Raw genomic sequence first — 19,868 nt, forward strand, 5'->3', positions numbered from 1 at the left:
TTAAAAAGTAACAGTTTAAATGTAAGACTGTTCATGAGAAAAACTACATTTGGCCCTGGGGATTAATAAAGGGTCATCTTCTTCTTACTCGTAACATGAAATGCACGCTATGCATCGAATACATTCTAAATTGTCAGCCCATTCATGTTTAGAAATAAAACGGTTTAAAATAGTTTACCATTATGGACATAAATCACTTCAAGCCCCCCCCCCCCCCTTCTCCTGCTGGATGCTACACTTCCACTGTTGTCATTAGGAAGTCATTAAATGCTCGTGTTCCTCGGTCTGTTGGAGTCGCACTGGGACCTTTGACCTCTGTGAAACCTACAGCTGTGCTGCCATTAAAGCCCAGTGTAGCGTCAGCCTGCTGTTTTTCCAAGACATATTCAGAGTGTCCAGTGTTCGAAGTGACCTACACAGGAGCTGACGCTAATTGAAGCCGTATGTAATTAAATAGTACAAAAGATAACAAACGACATGAGTAAAGGCTACACAATAATGACATGCTGTGATACACACAAGCTGCATTCCTTTAAAAATGTATCTAAGACTACTCACAGATTTGTAAGGACACAAACAAAAGGATGGGGTGGATAAAGCAGGAGGTTAATCCGCTGTGGCTCTCCAACAAAAAGGCAACCAGAAGCGGAAAGCTAACTCACAAGATCTTTCGAACCAGGGGAAAGCACACATGTCTACCACTAGAGGCCACTAAGTAATAACAAGGAGATAGAAAAGTGTGTTTATTAAAGTGGATGTGTGTACCAGTTGTAGGAAAGAGAAAATCACGGCTGCTTTTGGGAATTAACAACAAAAGATTTACAGTTCAATTCTGAAATCGACTTAGGAGGACTTAGATCTGTTTATTCTAAGTGTATATATGATTTGTATATATGTATACTGCACACCATCTGACAACTGTTTGCATTTGCACCAAACTGCAAGCGATCAAAGAGCAGATTTCCTCTGCATACATTATGGTACATTAAATGGACAGTATAGTCTGAGAGACCACCGGCTGAGAAGAAGCTGCTGCGCTCACTGAGAGACGGTCAGCCCTGCTTCCCAACATGGACTTTGGATGAAACACAAGAATGCGCTCTGCTTACCGCTCAGCCCCCTTTACCCGGTCCAGACCTCACTTTACCTGTCACCCATAATGCTCCCGTTGTGTGTGCGGTGTCTGTGTGTCTGTGTGTGTGTGTGTACAGTGTCAGGGAGCTATAGAAAGAGACTTTTTAAAAGCTGCATTAAGCAAGAGTTCTATGTAGTCAACTCAGTGTTGCAGCTTCAAACTTCTATGGTCTCTTTTGGCTATTTATCCACATACAAACTACCATTTTGGTAAACGTTTGGCCACTAGAATATCCTTATTCAAGCCACTGACTATTTCCTTAAAAAATGTCTTTCCTATCTGATTCTATACAAAGACCAGGTTCTGTTGCATTTGGTCCTCTTGTATTGTGAATAACGTTTTCACCAGCAGTTTTGTGTTAGCTGCATAAAGACTCATCCAATTTTTGAAGATTTCTTGTAAATTTCAGGTTATTGAATAAGCAAAGCCCTCTGGCATGACACATTTTTGGAACTTAAGACTGCTGGTATCTGTTTATAGCTTTTCACATCAGACCAAAATGTTTTAAGCTGTACTTAAAAATGTTACTTGCACGATCTGTTTTCTGAAAGTATGAGGAAAGCATATTTAATGCAAGGCCATAACATGGTGGAGATAAATTGATACAGACGTTAATTTTGACCTTTACAGTATAGCTTAGAACGTATATGCTCTCTCTGTGTCCCCTTGTAAACTACCATTTTGGTATTGGGTTTAGCCACTGGCAAAAAATCCTTTGGCACAACAAATTAAACAATAGAGCCTCAAGAGGAAAATTCTAAGCACTCTATCCAAGCTAGACTCTTAAAATGATGCTTGAAATCCCACCAATCATTAAGAGGAAAAGACAAGTCCAACTTTGTGACAAATGACTTCTTAATCCTGTTGAAGCAAAGCAGTAAAACTTTCATGCTTTGGCCATGAGATTACTCAACAGTGGGAGTTGCCGTCACAATGTTCATTCTGCATCTACACCGCTATAGTCTTGATATTGTTATTGCTCTTCATGGGTGATACTGAGGTATTTCCAGGTCATATAGAATATATAATCCTCACTCTGGATCCCTTCATCACTTATGGACGTGCCAAGTACTTAAGATCTGTTTAAAGTCAACTCCTGCTTATGTGATTGCTTGTATTATTTTTCTTAAAAAACAACAGCTGCAGCACTCTTTTTGAAGGCGTCACTATTAAGATCTTAATTTAACATCTTGGCAACTTTTAATTGGAAGTTTAGCCGCTAAAACTACCATACTTTTAGTGTAGCTTGGCTCATACATTTTGAGCTTCATCTTTAGGAGCAGCTTCCTCGCCACCATGACAACAGTGAAGCAGGTGCATACAACTGTTGTAGTTACTTGGAAATATCTTAAACTACCTCTTTTGGCACCAACTTCATCCCAACCTGCAATTGACTCAATGTTGGAGGTCCAATAAATCATTTGAGTAGACGGAACACTGCGGACTGGACGGTTCTCAACTGCGCCTACAATTCTGTCCATGATTATCACAAACTACATCAATGACAAGACCCATAATCTGCGCATGATGCATCTCATCTCCTCACATCTGGGAGTCTCTTTTTGTGGTTTAAATTCTCCAGCTGGCACCAATAAGATGAGACGGCACACACTACCTCATGTTGCTGCGGTGGGTACAGCGAGTCATTTCTTGGAGCAGAAATTGGCAGATTGGAGCTGGATATAAGACACTTGTTCACAAAGAGGTGTGTCTGTTTGGGCCACAAGTGTGATGTGTTGCTCCCACTTCATCTCAAAGCAGAATCTCACAAACTGCAAGTGAAATATTCTGGCTGTAACAAGTGTATGGGCAAGAAAAAACAAAGATTTGTAATTGGACAATTGCAATAAAACATGTTTGGAAACTGTCAGCAAAGCATTGTTTTAGTCTTGCAATGTAACCATAGAGATTTGCATTACTTAGTCTGTGACCACAGCCCCTCAAAATCAGCTCTCCTTGTATTATGTATACTGGTTTGGCTACTGTGGAATTTCCCCAAAAGTAATAAAAGTTTAGGACTCGTTTCCCTTTGCCCTAGGAGGTAATTACGTTTTGTCATTGTTTGCTATTTTTTCTTCCCATGGAACTAATGACTTGTGTCTGAATAATCAGACCCCCAGCCCAATGCTGAATGAGTCCTCTTCTCTGGGGATCAGAGCTCTGCACTGGGGTTAACCGGGGACATGGGCAGAGTTTAGTTGAGTCAGTGTTGGCTCTTTGTAGAGCGGCATTACTGAGCCAGCAGCATAATGCGTCAGGGGAAACTAATTGGTTATGAAATCCTGCAGATAGAATTTAGATTTGATTGGTGGTGATGTTGTTGGTAACGCAGACAACATTTTCTCCTCCAGACAGTAACACTTGCACATTTCTGTGGTTCAGCAGCAGCATCTGAACTACTTTGTTTATATAACCAACCAACAAGAATGAATGTGAAGCACACCTACTCAGCATCCTCTGATTAATGCGTCCTGCAACAACGGAAACACGCTCTTGCGAAACCTAATTTTAAACGATCATTTTCAAAGTTCCCAAATGTAGTGATCTCATAACCTATTTGTAGGAAATACCCCAAAAACTCCCCCACGGCCAGTCCGCTGGAGACTGATTGGCTCCTTAAATGAGTCCTGCATGTTTGTATAACTGCCATGCACCGATAAGCAAGGTCAAACACAATCTGTTGATAGCTTAGAAAGAGAACAGAGGGGTGGAGAGAGATTCATCCAAATATGAATTAAATTACCTGTGGAAATATGCCTGGCTGTGTCCCAGCTGTGAGGATGGCGAGGTTTGAAACTGCTCATTCATACTCCCGTAAACCATCTGGTTCATTTCATAAGCATTTGAAATTGAATTAGCTGTAAAAGCTGTTTCCATTTAATGGGATAATCAGATGTTTGGTGTTGACGTTCTGTTGCAAGGCTATTAGCGCCTGAACTCATGTTGGCTTTATTGAGAAACATGTCCTTCTATTCTATGCTGAAACCACCTGTTTGCACTCCAAAAGAACCACACTTCTTCAACATTGTACTTTTTTTATAGAAGTTCTAATCTCTTGTAAAAACTGTACTCTTTTCTAAAGGTTTTTGTGATTTCACGGCTAACTTGGTTCAAAGGAGCCTAACGTCTCTTTACATTAAGTGAACTTTTTTCTCAGAACAAGCCTCTTTTATGCTTCTGCTGTACATACAAAATCTGCACCAGGTTACTTCCCTCTTTGGAAACCCCCCACTCATGTTAGCTCCAGATATCTATTTGCATTTCTGAGCATATGAAGGACTCCTTTGTAACTGTGCTTCCCAAATACTACATGTATATTTCTAGGCTGTATTTATAGTAATATTTTTGCTGCCCTAACTGCTGACTCAGGCCACACAGACACGCCTCAAAACCTTGACACATAAAATGATTAATAACACTGTCTGGAAGTAATGAATCTGGCCTTTTCTCCTGCAAATCTAACCATCCCTTCCTCCTCATCAACTCAAAAAGAGAGACTCAAAAGGAAAAAACAGCAACAACTAAATAAAAAACATGTCCTGCTCACAGATGATGAAAATCAATCCTTAAGTGAATATTAAAGGAGAACTATGTTGTTGACTTCAGAAATAGAAAATACCCCACTTGTTGAAACTTGCTATGCTTTGCCTTAGGTTAGGGTTATTGTAGAATACCTAATTCATTGGTATATTTGTTGGCTATGATGAGGGCTCTTTTAATACATTTGAGGTATTTTGTATTTACTTGTATCTCTTGGTTCTGTTGGTTAAGGTTTCTAATTCTATGAATGGGACTGTATTGTGTTATTGTATGTCTTGCATTAAAAGAGAAATGCTGACTTTCTCATTCCTCTTCATCACAACACTCTTCCTTTTTGCATTGTGAACCCGCCCCTTTAAAACCCTAGGATAGATGTTCCCATACAAATCATCCTTATTGCATCTTCACAGTGTTGTGCCCATGTGTTGCTGATATGCTTCAGTTGCTTCAGTAAGGTGCTTGCAACACCATGGAATCTGCTGTTGCCATTAAAAAGCAATAAAAGGGTGCAATATCAGCCACAAACTGTCTGTTTTGGATCTTAAAAGCTGCATCAAATTGAACAAATCTGGTAGCTTGCTGACTTGAACACATTATTTATGCAATAGTGTCTTTCTGTGGTAGGAACACAGGCCTCTTTATGAGCATCACATTCCTAACATACAGGAGGCACATATGCAGGTGCTACCTCATTCCTAAGATATATGATTCTCTCTTTTTTCTCCTTCTAATAAGTCCCATAATACAATTAACACACACACACCTTTTTTTCCTCATTTATAAGACTATAAATAAAGACATTGGGACACGTATATCATTCATGGAAGAAAATGGGGTTAACTTCCCTTTCTGCTTTTTTTTAATGCATAATGAAAATATACTCTGCCTTTACAAATTCATGGTGTTCACAAAGATTATATAAATATACATTTCGAGGGTGGACATTTTAAATCACGAGCATCAGCAGTATAATCTTGCCCTCTTAGGACATACAGGAGATGTTTTGTCATGGCTAAAAACATACTTACAATGCATTACATTATCTTAATAATAATATTTTGCTTTCCTAGTAAAGTGTCCTAAAGTCAATAAACACATTACTGGAACGGTGCTACGCTAACACAGTCAAGATACATCTCTACCAGTAGACATAATGGAAAAAAGCCTTTTGTTTCTGACATCCCGCTGAACAAATCCCTTAACGTCTGAGTCTTTGCTCACAGTGAGAGCACTAACACTCCTCTGCTCTTCTTAATGACTGCATGCTCTTTGCTCTTTAGCTCGACACTAACAGAGCAGCTTTGTGTTAACGGGAGGCCTCTAACCACACACACACACACACGCGCACGCACACACACACACACACTCACTTGTGTACGCTCTCGAGTTAAACACACACACTGTGTGGTCTCAGTAATTTACCTCCAGCTTCCTGCGTTTCACTGCAACACATGGCTGACATCACCTCTGTGCTGTCAATCAAACACCAGGAGCCTCTGAAGGAAAGGATGTGAGGACGCTTGTTTTGTCTACCTGAGGAAACATTTTGAAAGAGTTAATCCCTATTTGCAAAACAGGGCAGAATAGAAAGGAAATCCCTTTTTTAAGTGATTATTTATCTAAAGGGGTTATTTATTTAAATGTATTCTAACGCAGATCTGACGGGAACATCTGGTTGTCTGCTGTAAGTCTCTTTAAAACCCCACAGGTGTGAAGTGACTGGTGTGTTGCATTCAATCTTACCAAACTACAGGCGTGGCATTTTATGTTTAAACCTTTTAATGCCAAAACAATCGTGCTTAACTATTGCAATACTCATTTCCCAAATGACATATGTTTATGATTCAGTAACATCAAAGCAGCAGTTTGTTTTAATCAAAAGTAATTATTTGTAGGCTTGTTGTTTTTGCCAAGTTTTGTTTCCTGTCATGCAAATGTTAGCTGCAGCTTTCCTTGCTGTTGCATTCAGGGACAGTCGGACATGTATATTATAAAAGCCTTACATATAGAGCACACAACAGGAGATTGACGTGGGCTCAATCGTACATTACACAGACTTTTTGCAAACACAGGGTAAAGTATGTTTAATGTTGCAGCTTTCCCCCTGTGGCATTCAGGTACATTCTCAAACAATCTCCAGATAATTGTAGTAGAATCGGGTCCACACAATGTCAGGAGTTTTCCTTTCACACATGTTGATACAAGTTTCAGTTCTGTTGTATGATATACAACAGGACTGAAACACATACTTAAAATGCTCTATTTGCATTCTCCCATTAAGCTCCTTCTGATAATGTCTAAATAGTTTCAAGATTGCAGTGCATGTGTGAAGGGGGCTGGCAAGAAGTACCCGTTTTATGCAAGAAATTCATTGTTTCCATTTTATTGCCATCTTGTTTTAATATTCTCTCCATAGTTCATTCAAAAAATATTTTCTTCACAGATGTCAAAACAGGATCACATGGCATTTCGAAGGGTTAACATGATGATGCTGGGATGGGACTGTGACTGTGAGTGTGTGTGATGTGGCGTGACCACAGCCGCAGAGGGTTTGCTGTGTAACCCTGAGGGTTTGCAGCTCTTAAACCTGGATAGAGTTTATGAGCTGTTGGTTCTGCATTGTTGGGCTGAAACAGAGTTTTCTGTACGGCACATGCTGTAATGTGTCGTTATGGGTGATTGATGTTTGATACGCTTCCCTTTACTCAGCCTCTCTTTAGGTTTAACAGCTCATTACAAAGTCCAGGACTCACTGACAGTGTCCTTCAACACAGCATTATAGTGACCTTTTTTATTTTTTCTGATTAGGCCTCAATACTGAATCTTTGCATGTCCAAGTAAAAAGCACCCTATAGCCCAAAACTGTAACTGTTATATGGAATACAGCATAGCCAAAGCTCCCCATGCTTCCTGTAATGTGTCCTACACGTGGAAAACTCCTGCAGATTATATCAGTCAAGCTGAGCTTAAAATCACCTGTTCCATTGCAAATGCAGTTTCAGCAAAAGTGCACATTCTGCAGTGGGTGTACGAAAGGATGTGTCTATCTGTTGAGCAAGGTGTGTGTGTATTGTTCACGTGTGTGTGCTTCATTTACCTCCCCAAAGAGTGTTGCACAAACAAAGCATTTTCTCTATATGTGCACTGAGTGCTGTGGTGTTGGTTTCATCAGTTTTCACTCCAGTAGCACTACTTTTGTTCTTGTGGCAGTTAGATTTTTTTTTTTTTAAATCATCCAATTTCAGTTCCAGTTAAAGATTGAATGAATGTGCTTTGTATCATTTAGCGTTGTGTTTACCACCCACAATGTCATATCCACATATTTAAAGAAACAGTGATGCAGATCAGCCCTTGCAGTATTTCACTCAGTAGAAGCATCAGCTTGGGGTTCATATGAGTTCCATCCATACATACAGATGTTGTGCCTTCAGTCATTTTTGTTAACAAAGTATTTTTCTAAAAAAAGGGAAGAGGCCGTAAATGGAAATCTTTGTTACTTTTAAGTGCTGCTGAACATGGCACTGCACTTTCGGCTATTTCAAACAGGCAGTCTGCATTTTGCCATAACAATGTGTCACACAGGGACTTTCAGTCAGAGGCTCCCCAAACACTCTGAGCCATTAAAGAAACAGCTCTGCAGTGTGTGATGACTGCTCATTGAGAGAGGAAACAGACACACACACACACGCACACGCACACGGACACGCACACGGACACGCACACGCACACGCACACACACACACAATGAAGCTATTAGTTAAATGTTCTTATGGTGGAATGCTGCAGTTTTCATGTAGAAACAGGAACATTCAACACATTCATCCATCATCAGTGTAGTAATTAACATTTTGCTTCAAACCAGACTTTTTTTTTTGTATTTCCTCATAAAAATGTCTTTTGAGTTTTTCAACTTCATGAGTTTTTGTAACTATTTTTTGTTTGACATTGAAAGAAGTCAGTTGTCTTTGTTTTTGATCATCGGAAACTAGCATCTTATCATTGGTCAATTATTCTCTGAAATATCCCAATACATAAAATAAACAGAAAATATTCTCCCTTAAAGTCATGTATGAGATTAAATCTGTTGTCACTGAGTTTGACTAATCTCCATGTTTCTTAATGGCCAACGCATCGCGCTCTTCCCAGGAAAAGGGAGTTCCTCCTTCACTAAAGCCAGAGTTATTCCTCAGTGACTCATAGACTTGATCACTTGGCATCCTCTTCACATCCTTCATACACCTTGAAGTTATTACTGTGTGAGCTTCAGGACTGTTTCACTCTACTCCTCTGCTCTTCTATCTCTCTCCCTGTTCCAGTGCAGGTGGCCCTCGGACTCAGCCAAGCCTGATTTCACTGAGCAGTCACACCCTCACACAAATTACTCTCAAGTTTCTCACAGCTCTCACACTGGGATGTTTTACATTTCCACTGCTCTGCTTTCATTATTCACAGTATTCTTAACATGCGACAATGCATTCGGCCACATTTCTTTAACAGGATTAGCTTTTTACTCACAGATGCATGAATCTGCATGTTTCACAGCAGCAATCGAGTGAAATGTCTTCTTTGTTTTAGATTGTCACTGCTTTTATTCTTTCATAAATCATCAGTCCAGTCACATTTCCACAACACGATCAGATGATTGTTGTGTCGTTGTGATGATGCGAGACGAGCACTGATTTTGCGAAGCTCTCGAGGTTCCCTGCTACTTGAGAACTTGAGAGTGTATCTTAGTTTCCATGGCGATGTGTCCAGCTGTTAGTCTCTGACCCAGAGGAGGAACATCTGCAGTGAAGTCACTTTCGGGCACAGACGGAGGGAAGTGACAGGCTGAGCTGTGGGAATGTTTGGCAGGTCTTTCCCTCTGACAATACAGAAAGTATAACGTCTATAGAGGAGAGGCAGCCAGGGAACCATCAATGTCTGATTCAGATATTCTCTGGATTCAGAAATGGGTCAAAGAGTTTTTGGAAAATATTTCTTACTGCTTGTTTTAGCTGAGATGTCACTGTATCCTCTTAATTAAATCAGTGCCTGGTGGTCTATTACATTCCTCTTAAGAGAGCAACACAAACTCAATGCTTTTGCTGAAACCTGCGGAACTTCCTTGGAGTTGTTTTTTTTACCTCCAGTATTTATGACTTATAGACAGTATGTCTTTTTAATCACAATCACTTCCCGATTTTTGCTTTACTTATTTGTAAATCAGGCTACTGTGAGACCACACTGAACCTGGCAAACATGAAGAAATCAGTTCCACATTTTTGCTAAAGACCGCTGCTTATATATGGTGCATTTGGGCACAGTTTGCTCGCACATCACCTGACTGTTAACAGGGTTGCAGATTGAGCCTAGTTTTATTTTATGTTTTGCCATTTTGAGGGTTGTATAGCCACATAATGGCCTCCTATATGTTAATAATAATTCAGTTCATACATCATTGATTTTAAACAACCGTTTGTGAAGTGAAAGTACTTTATTAGAGAAGCTGTAACAATATGTTGATTCCAACACAGGAGAGACTGGATTTTTATCTGCAATTAGCTGGAAGAAATATGCCAAAAACAAATATGAGTAATGTTTTCAAAGCATATCAGTACTGACCATTTTGTGAGTTCAGCTTCAGTGGTGTTTGCACAGCAGGGAAGTATAGGTTGCACTTCTTTGTTTTATTTAATTGCCACAGTCTGTAGGGCTTTCAATCCAATTAATGCACGGGGAAAAGTGTGTGCCTCTCTTCCGCTTGGAGCCTGACTGACCACACACACACACACACACACACACACACACACACACACACACACACACACACACAAAGCGCCCATTTAAGTCTTGCTGTTTCAACTCTCCCTTTTCCCCCTCTCTTTTTTTCTTTGTCACCCTTTCTCAAAAACACACACACACACACACACACATACACACACACACTCACACAGGCTGCACTGTTAGCCTAATTTACAGGAGCTGCCACTGCGCAGCACATGTGTATTAGTCTAACCTAATGCCTTCCAGATGCCCAGCCTCTGCACCCTGCTGCCCACTCGCTCTGAAAGAACACACAATTGTTCCTGGGGTCTTCCTGCTAAAGAGAACCAGGTGTATATGGAACTGTGTGTGTGTGCAAGAGTGCATGTGTGTGTGCTTTCCTGGTGTGTGCCAGACAAAAGGGCAAGAGGAGGAGAATTAGATGTAGGTGGGCATCCACAGTGCCTCCGTGTCTGTCTGGGAGAAGCTTGGAGCGCATGCTGTCTGGCAGGCTGTGTATGTATGCATGTGTGTGTAACCATGTGTGCATGCATGACAGACAGACAGGGAGAAGTTGTGTGTGCACTGAGCCGTGCTTACAGTATTGTTGAGATGACATGGATGGAAGCTTCAGACAGATGGAAGCCCCTTCTCACCCTCTTGGCAAACTTTATGGGGTGTATCTGACATGTTGTCATAAAGACTAAAGCAAGGATATCCTAGAACTCAAGAGGGTTTTAAGGAACGGCTGTTATTGTGAACAGAAACTGAGGCATACCGGAATGCCATTTTATAAAAGGTAAAGAATGTAAACATCAATGCCCAAGCTTTAGCATTGTGGAGGTCCCAATGTATGGAAAGAGATTCATTAGTAAAACTATACAAATGTCTTTGTTTTGAAGATATGTCAAATACACTAGAAGCTGGGGACTTCTAAACGAGAATGTTTGAGAATGAATAGCAGAGATAATAATAATATAATTGTTAAGGATCACAAAAAAAAAATATATATATATATATATATTCTATTAAATGTAATAACTTTTCCTTTAAGTCTAGTAGGAAATGAAAAGATGATTCACCTCCCACACTGTCTGCTGAGGAATGCTTTAATTTCTAGGATAACAGATCAGTCCTCTGACCCAGAGCTGGATTAACCCAGCGGGGGGGGGGGGCGCAGGGAGGAAGATTATCTGTAGGTCGACCATGGGCTCTCTATAGGAGAGTATACCTGTCGCCTTCGAGTATCCATTAAACACATCACACACTTCATTATGTATTGTCTAACCACAGACACCAACTAGAGCGGCCCAAAGATTTGCTTTGGATCAAATTAGGTTTTGGCAATTGTCTCTGTCCCCCTAATGATTGTAACGTCTGTTTCCTTCAGATCATCGTTTTCCGGGAACGTTAGACCTGACAGAGTTGATCGGCGTCCCCCTGCCTCCCTCTGTTTTCTTCGTCGCGGGCTTTGAGGGTTACCCCGCCTACAGCTTCGGCCCCGACGCCAACGTGGGCCGCCTCACCAAGTCCTTCATCCCCGACCCCTTCTACTACGACTTCGCCGTCAGGGTCATCGCTAAACCCACCACACGGCAAGGGGGGATGCTGTTCGCCATCACAGACGCCTCCCAAAAAGTACATCATTTGGATAAGTCTACTTTTCTCCTACATGTAAATAAAGAGCAACTCATTTTTCAACATCTCTTGATTTTTTTTATAGATTGTACACTTAGGTCTCGCGTTGTCGGAGGTGGAGGATGGCTCCCAGAGAGTCGTTCTGTACTACACGGACCCCGGAACAGGGGGGACGCAGGAAGCGGCTTCCTTCAAAATGGGAGACATGACGGAACGATGGGCGAGCTTTTCCCTCACCGTACAGGGGGCAGAGGTCAGTGTGTGGTCTACTTCATATGGGTAAAGATGCAATGTGGGGGCACTTTGTCTAAAGTAATAGTCTTAAGGCCAAAACAGGTACCAAAAGTGAGCGCTTTTGACTGATTCGCTGACTTTGTGCGTGTGCTCTTGTGACTCAGGTGCGTCTCTACATGGACTGTGAGGAGTATCATCGAGTGGCCTTCAGCAGGAGCCCCCAGCCTCTCACCTTTGAGCCCAGCTCGGGAATGTTCATCGGGAACGCTGGGGGGACGGGTCTGCAGAGGTTTGTGGTGAGTCCGGATTATCTGTTGTGTGTCTCTGAATCTGACACACATTTCCCTGCTCTCGATGTCAGTGAGTAGTGAATTGATGTCGGATCCATTGCTAGTTGCTGAAACTAAACGTGGCGTTTGGAAGGTCGCCTATTTTACAGTTGAGACATGAACACAATAGGCTTTCCTGGCAGCTTTTACGACCACCACAGGAACAGAGGAATGAATGGCAGCATATCCTGTGAGAGCTCATAAATGCAAGCTGGATGTGATTTGCATTTCTGGAACATCGCCGATCTCTCATCGGAGTCTCTCATCTTGAATAACTTACAAAGTGTCAGTGCATATGCCACATGCTTAATTAAAAATAATCAAACACTACCGAGGATGCAAAGGTGGGGGTCCCAATCCTATGCATTTCTTAAAGAATACCCCTGTGTGGTCATTATGGGCATGTGTGAAAGAGAATTTTTGAGGATGCAGATTGAGAAGAAGAGGTAGTAATGATGCGATACTGTGTTCTGCTCTCAGTGCTCTTGTAAAAAATAAATAAACCTGTAAATGCTGCAGCACTTTCCTTCCAATCACAGAGCTGTGTTTGTCCCAGTGTAACAGGAGGGATGATGAGGAGAAAATAGTTTAGTGATAAGGGAAAAGCTCTATGCTAAGGATACACAAGGAGAAATTATATTTATCTGAGCCATTAAAAAAGGTTTCAGAGTTTTCAATATTATCTAGATGTAAAAATCTGAAATGTTTCCAATACGTTTCCATACAACGTTTTGTTTTTTTTGCGTAGAAAGATAACTGACTTTTGATTGGCCAGGCCTCTTTCCTCTTCTTGGTCTTTTGTTTCCAGGACAGTGGAAAGAAGTTCTTATTGCTTTTTTCCACTCATTAACAATTCATTAGAGAAATCCGAGGAGAGTTTTAAAGAAATCCAATGAGCCAGGAAAGGAGAAATGATGTGTATTCTGATTTGATGGGGTCTCACAGGGGAGTCCATTATCCAATATTCTGTTCACATTCAGTCTTGACCTATAGAGGGAAAGTGACCACTAGACTTTATAGACTTGATATTGTGTCCTTGTGTGGTGACGGGAACACTGGACTGATAATAAGGACAGCAGGAAGTCATTGCTCCCTAGTGTTGTGATTCAATTCAGTATAGTTCTAATTAACTTGTTATTTCATCCCACGAGCCTTTGACATTTTGACAAGCCTTGTGGGAAGGAAATCATTTTCAGTTGCATCTTTACTAAAATACATCCAATATAAAACCTACTGTGCAACAGCAGGCAGGTTTTTTTTTTATTTGTAAAGAGCCAGGCTAGTCTTTTCCTTTCTTTATGCCCAGCTAAGATAAACCTCCCAGGTGCACGAATAAGGGAAAGCATGAAAAGGTTCTTTTATTATGCAGAAATACTTTATTGTCAGACCAGCACTAGCATCAAAGTCTAGCTTCACATTTAGCATAGAGATGTGATATTGATTTTTTATCGATTTTGAGAAGAAAGCATTACAGTTTTATCCACTTTCTGCCACATGGGAGAGCTTTCAAGGCTTTCTGCCAGAAATCTACTTAGGATCAGCCAACAAAACTACTTGGTTAGGTTAATAAAAAATCATGGTTTGAGTTCAAATAGACCCTTACAATTTGTATTTAATCCGAACATTTGGACCTACAGCAACGCCTTACGAGATAATGCTTTGATCAAGTTGACCTGCAGCTGTTTCTCTTCTATCTCCTCTCAATAAGCTCCATCTCTTTCACTACTCCCTCCTTCTCTATTCACATAGTCCTCCGCTCTCAGACAAAGAAGTCCGTAGTGACTCTCTGTTTCCAGCTGTTCAGTGTTTGACCTGGCAGCTTCCTTACAAATATTCCATCTCCTTGGAAAGCAACAACAGTAGCTCTCTGCAGAAACACACTCACACCTTTCCTTAGTTTCACTGAAACACATCCCATGCTGGGTGTTGGAAAGGGTTTGTGTGTTGCTGGAACCATCTTTACATGTTGTGTGAAATAGAAAAAGTGTGTGTGCATAATAAGTCTCCCTGAGCTACTGAGTGTACTGTACAACCTGAAACCTTGACAATGCACAGATAAATGAACTATAGATCTGACTGCATTCATGTTTGTCTGTCTCATGTAGACACTTATAGGAGCAGGTGTGTAAGCAGTGTTCTGTTTTATACAGTAGTCTTATGTGTGCAAGTTTTCCAGCATGCAACTTTAAATGCATCAATCACACAGCCTGGCACTGCCTTCAAGTGTTTGGATTTATTTCACGTAAAGTTGCCTTTCAGATCAGTACCAAAAACTGACGTTAAATTCACACCCACTTGCATGGCACCTGCTTTGTTTATGCAGATGTGTTGTTTACTGCACAAACAGATGGTTCTTAATTGAGTTGCTTTCTTTCTCTTCCTCTCTCTTTCTCACTACTTCACCACCATTACATTTCATCGGCCGTGCTTCACTCCATGAGAAACAGGTGTTTGTCCTCTGGCTCGAATTCAGTATCAATAAACTTGACTGAAATTGCCTTTAGCAAGTCTTTACTGATGTAATAAAGCGCCTGCTGACTCTCATATCTAAAGAACCATTTGCACACTAAGTAATGGAAATGCAAGCGTTCCTACTTTCCTTAATGTGGCCCCTTTTTTCATTGCCTTACATCAAATACACCCACGCATGCAGGTTAAAGGGATTACAACTCTTTGTAATAACTAGTCAGAATAGTGACACCCAGAATCGACCTGGCAGACTTTCCATGGTTCCGCTGGTACATTTTATAGAAATATAAATATATTTTAATGACCTATAGCTGTTACATTTTAAGCCTTTTGTTTGACTTCTTACACAAAAAAAAGCTGTTGTTAAAAGCCATGATCAAATGTGTCCACTACAATGATGTAAATGTGTTTTGATATCTGTTTAATGTCCAGATGTTGGTGTGTGTTACACGATGATAATGTGTGGGATAACGAGGAAGAGGGATTGATCAACTGAAACGCCGACAGACAGAGGCATGCTGCTGCTGTGTGTGAAATGTTATTAAGATTTAATGAAATGTAATGACATTTACTGCAGGGCTCCATCCAGCAGCTGGTGCTGACGTCAGATCTCAAGGTCCCAGATGACCAGTGTGAGGAGGACGATCCCTATGTGAGTGGGCATCAACACACACACACACACATACACACACAGACACACACACACTCACACACAGACAGACTTTCTCAACATGTCGCTATTCCTCCCTCTACTGGTGAACTATATGAACAACAGTTTGTATGCGGTAACGTCCATATACTTTTGTGTAGTAAGGTAACTTGTATGCTATGGAGTTACATTTTGAAAATACTTTGCTTTCAATCATTTTGAGCAGAACCTTTCCTGTTACAACATCAAATTTCCATGAAATAAATAAATCGATAAATTAATAAAACATGCATTTAATTGCACCTTTCAATCAGGTTAATGCTGTTCCAAATGCTTCTCAGATGAAGGATGAGCTGAATTTAAGACCCAAAAAGTGTAGACTGTGAAAAGAATGTTTGTATCTGTATTGCTTTTTTCTTTTTCTATGTGTTATAGATTGTTATGAGAAAAATCAACAATTTTTTTAAAGTAAAAGTTGGGCTGTCTACAGTCTAATTAAAGTCATGACAGAAACTGGGAAACAAAGGATGTTTTTTTTGTAATTTTCTCCGTAGGCCTCTGAGTATGGGAGCGGTGACGATGCTTATGACGACTTGAAGGGAAGAGACGAAGTGAAGAAGATTGTGAACACCATGGTGTGTGTCCATACTCACCTTTTCTTTTATGAGCTTCTTTACTATTGAATCTTACGAGTAGACATTGCATCCTGGTACATCTTGTAACTTCCTGCATGTGTGTCACTCCACATAAAAACATGCAGAGCCCTACTTGAACTCTTCTTTTCTCTTCCCAGCCCCTCCCAGAGCTGGACCCCTCGTACAGCGCCCCTGTCCAAGCCCCCCCCACAGAGATGTCCCGGGGCTTCGTAGATGATGATGATGAAGACATAGAGGAGACTTCTGGACAGGAAGTGGAGAAGACCACACTAATGGGTATAACAATTACCTTTGTATTTGATGTCGTTTACAACAACGTATCATTTTTAATCAAAATAACTTTTTGGGTATTAAGCCAAACACTTAATCTGTCACATATTCTGCACAGATGTACTGATATAGAAGTGTAGTGTATATACTGGTGTGAGACTAGATATTGTCTCAGATCTTGGAGAATGTAACATGGCATGAGTGTTGTCTTTTCCTGGTTTTTAAATGCTGCATTACAATGTCATGTCATTAATCTAAACTTGTTCATCAATCATTATATCTGCTTTACTGATTATTATACAATAACAAGGGTTTTGATCAAGCATAATCCTATATTTAAATATCTCCATATCACCCAGCCCAACATGGAAGTAATGCTGAAATTCTCTGGTGGTGTAATTCCCAAATTATCCAGACGATGGTGCTAAAGACACATAGAAAACGTTCTCTGTTGTCTCTTCTCTTTCCTTTGACCTGCACTACAGTAAATATACTCCAATATCCATACTACCATACCATTAGGTATGCCCGAAAGCGGATTTTATTTGTGTATGTCCTCACTTTTTGTCTTTTTTTTACAGTGAAGTCATCTCGAACAATTACTCCAGCCTCCATACGTGACACTGTAAGTTCATTTTCTTAGAGTTAATTGGATGATTATGATGTAAAGCACATTACATTTTGAAGATTTGATGCAATACATGTATCTGTGTGGTTGTGAATTCAAAAATGTGAACTATATGATGACTTGCTATATTCCAGTGAGCTAATCAATCATTTAATGACTCTGTTTATTCATCATCCAGTCCCTGCAGGTGTCTTCAGGACAGAAAGGAGAGCAAGGTGAGCCAGGTCCATCTGGGCCCCCTGGCCCTCCAGGAACAGCCTCTGAAGGGGAACCGGGACCCCGGGGGCCACAGGGACCAGCGGGGTCCTCAGGCAAACCAGGGGCTTCTGGGAAAGATGGACAGGCTGTGAGTTAATCTGTTTGTTTGGTTGCTTTATTTCCAATATTACATTTATTTGTTGCTGTTTATTACATGTATAGAGGTGTAGAGTGTATAAGGCTATGTTTTTTTGTTTTTTTTATTGTTCCTATTAACTCTTGAGCTGCTGCTCTTATCTTTTCTTTCTATTTACAGAACATTCAAGAGCATTATTTAGAAAATTCTGTTTAGATAAATGATTGATTGGTGTTATACTTTTGTCTTTTCTCCAGGGAAGAAAAGGTGAAACTGGTGCCCAAGTAAGTACAATCTTTATTAGTTGATTTATTGGTTCAATATTTAGGTATCTCTTGGGAACAGTGGTGCAGAAATGCACCAATTTTCTTCTGAAGATTAAGCTAATACTAACATTTATAGACTAAGGGGACAATACATTAGGTTCACAGATTAAGTTATCTCCTTTGCCCCATTATGATATCACTGTCTGTCATTCCTGCATTCACTTCTTACAACTGGATATATAACTGACCTCTCATGGGGTGATATCTCATGCAGCATTGAGCACAGCTACCTGTCTTTTTTCCCAGGGAGCCACTGGGATTCCAGGATTCCCAGGACTCCAGGGCGACTCTGGTCTTATTGGAGAGAAGGTAAAATAATGCTCCTGTTTTGAATGGATAGTTTGGTTTATTGAAGTAGGGCTGTATGAGGTACTTATCCATAGTGTGCCAGCAAGAATGCCAGCAAGAAGCCATTACTGTTTCTGCCCATTAAGTCTAATGCAGCAGCAAAAAAGGATTTTACCCATGTACAATTCTATACCAGTATGCACTTTATTTAGAATATTTTCAGTGCTCTACCTTGTTGTCTGACAGCTGTTGAAAAAAAAGGTGTTTTGTATCTTGCAGAAAGCCATTGTTTTGTCACTAGTGAATCACTAAATGTAGGATATAAAAATCCCTCTGCTGTCTCCTTCAGGGTGATCCTGGTCTGGGACGCCCAGGTCCTCCGGGCCCACCTGGACCTCCAGGTCCAACCAGCAAGTCTTCCATGTTCCTGGTAGGTTATTAAAAAAACTCATTTTACCTTCTGTTAACCCTTAAACATCTGGTGAACTGCAGTTGTTAATGGCAGTTGATTCTGAAATGAATATCAAGGAGGCTAATTGTATAGAAGTCTATGAGAAAATGATTGTACAACTTATTTAAAGAAGCCCAGGAAACCTCCTCCTAATGAGTGATGATGTTGTGTGATCAGCAGGAGGGGTCAGGAGGGTTAAAAGACTTTGACAGTGATGCAGAGATTATGAGGGTAAGTTAACTTTGTTTTTTCTCTCTTTGTTTGGTGCGTCTAATAAAAAACCATGACCTGTGGACATACCAGATATCAATATGTTTGGCCTAATGAATAGGGTTTATTTTTATTTTTTAAATTAATTTTAACAGCGTGTGTATATGGGGAAACCTTATAAATATGGCTAGGTGCATTATAAAATAATTTGGTTAAGACTGATGTGATGTGCTGCGAATAGCTTTTTATGTTTATGTATAATTGATTCTGTGCATTTTGGCCGATTTAGTTAATCCTCTATTGATCTGTTGAATGTTTGAGTAATTTCATTTTCAGTCTGTTTTCTTTGGTGTGCTACTGCTCTATTCAGAGAAAACGTTGTCACCTTGTTGTACTTTAACACTAACATTTCCCCTTTGCGTGACCATCAGGGGCCTCCAGGGCCACCAGGCGTCCCGGGGCAGCCGGGGCCTCCAGGAGCCCAGTCTGAGAACATGTTTCCTGGATCACCCGGGGCCCCTGGGAAAGATGGGAAGGATGGACAGAGGGGGGAACCTGGAGTTCCTGTAAGTTTAACTTCTTCCTTTTTCATATTTTGCATGTAGAGTTTACAAATACATAATCCTAATATAATGTTTACCGTACGTATCATACAGTACATGATACATATGTATATCATCTGTTAATTGTGCAAGCAATGTAAAGGTTCTTTAGAACACACATTTCAAGGGAGCGTGTGCATTTCTGACCGGACGTGTGTTTTCAGGTAATTGAGGAGTGGTTTAGTGGCACTGGTTCTGGTTCTGGTTCTGGGTCTGGTTCTGATTCAGGGTCTGGGTCTGGGTCGGGGTCTGGTCCAGATTCAGGGCCTGGGTCTGGGTCTGGTCAGGTATTAACATTTAGTCCCTTTTAGATCTAAGGGACTGAAAGACAGTATTTCCCCCAACGTTTTATAAAAGACCCATG

The 19,868-nt window shown here is 40.6% G+C and overlaps 1 protein-coding gene across 4 annotated transcripts in view; it reads left to right on the forward strand.

The window, feature by feature from the left end:
• The window catches only part of LOC117496920 (collagen alpha-1(XVIII) chain-like), a 46,808-nt gene that overhangs the window by 16,364 nt on the left and 10,576 nt on the right, over nt 1-19,868 (forward strand). For 2 of the 4 annotated variants that reach the window (XM_034148776.1, XM_034148788.1), the window contains exons 3-15: nt 11,811-12,058; nt 12,144-12,311; nt 12,457-12,588; nt 15,668-15,742; nt 16,294-16,374; nt 16,533-16,671; nt 17,247-17,290; nt 17,472-17,639; nt 17,885-17,911; nt 18,200-18,262; nt 18,591-18,671; nt 18,870-18,923; nt 19,334-19,468. In XM_034148776.1, coding sequence (XP_034004667.1) covers nt 11,811-12,058; nt 12,144-12,311; nt 12,457-12,588; nt 15,668-15,742; nt 16,294-16,374; nt 16,533-16,671; nt 17,247-17,290; nt 17,472-17,639; nt 17,885-17,911; nt 18,200-18,262; nt 18,591-18,671; nt 18,870-18,923; nt 19,334-19,468 — 1,415 coding nt within the window. The remainder of the gene's footprint in view (nt 1-11,810; nt 12,059-12,143; nt 12,312-12,456; nt 12,589-15,667; nt 15,743-16,293; nt 16,375-16,532; nt 16,672-17,246; nt 17,291-17,471; nt 17,640-17,884; nt 17,912-18,199; nt 18,263-18,590; nt 18,672-18,869; nt 18,924-19,333; nt 19,469-19,868) is intronic. The other 2 variants (XM_034148781.1, XM_034148798.1) reach the window with 1 other exon arrangement.

This window comes from Trematomus bernacchii, unplaced genomic scaffold (assembly GCF_902827165.1).
Source record: "Trematomus bernacchii unplaced genomic scaffold, fTreBer1.1, whole genome shotgun sequence".
Lineage (NCBI taxonomy): Eukaryota > Metazoa > Chordata > Actinopteri > Perciformes > Nototheniidae > Trematomus > Trematomus bernacchii.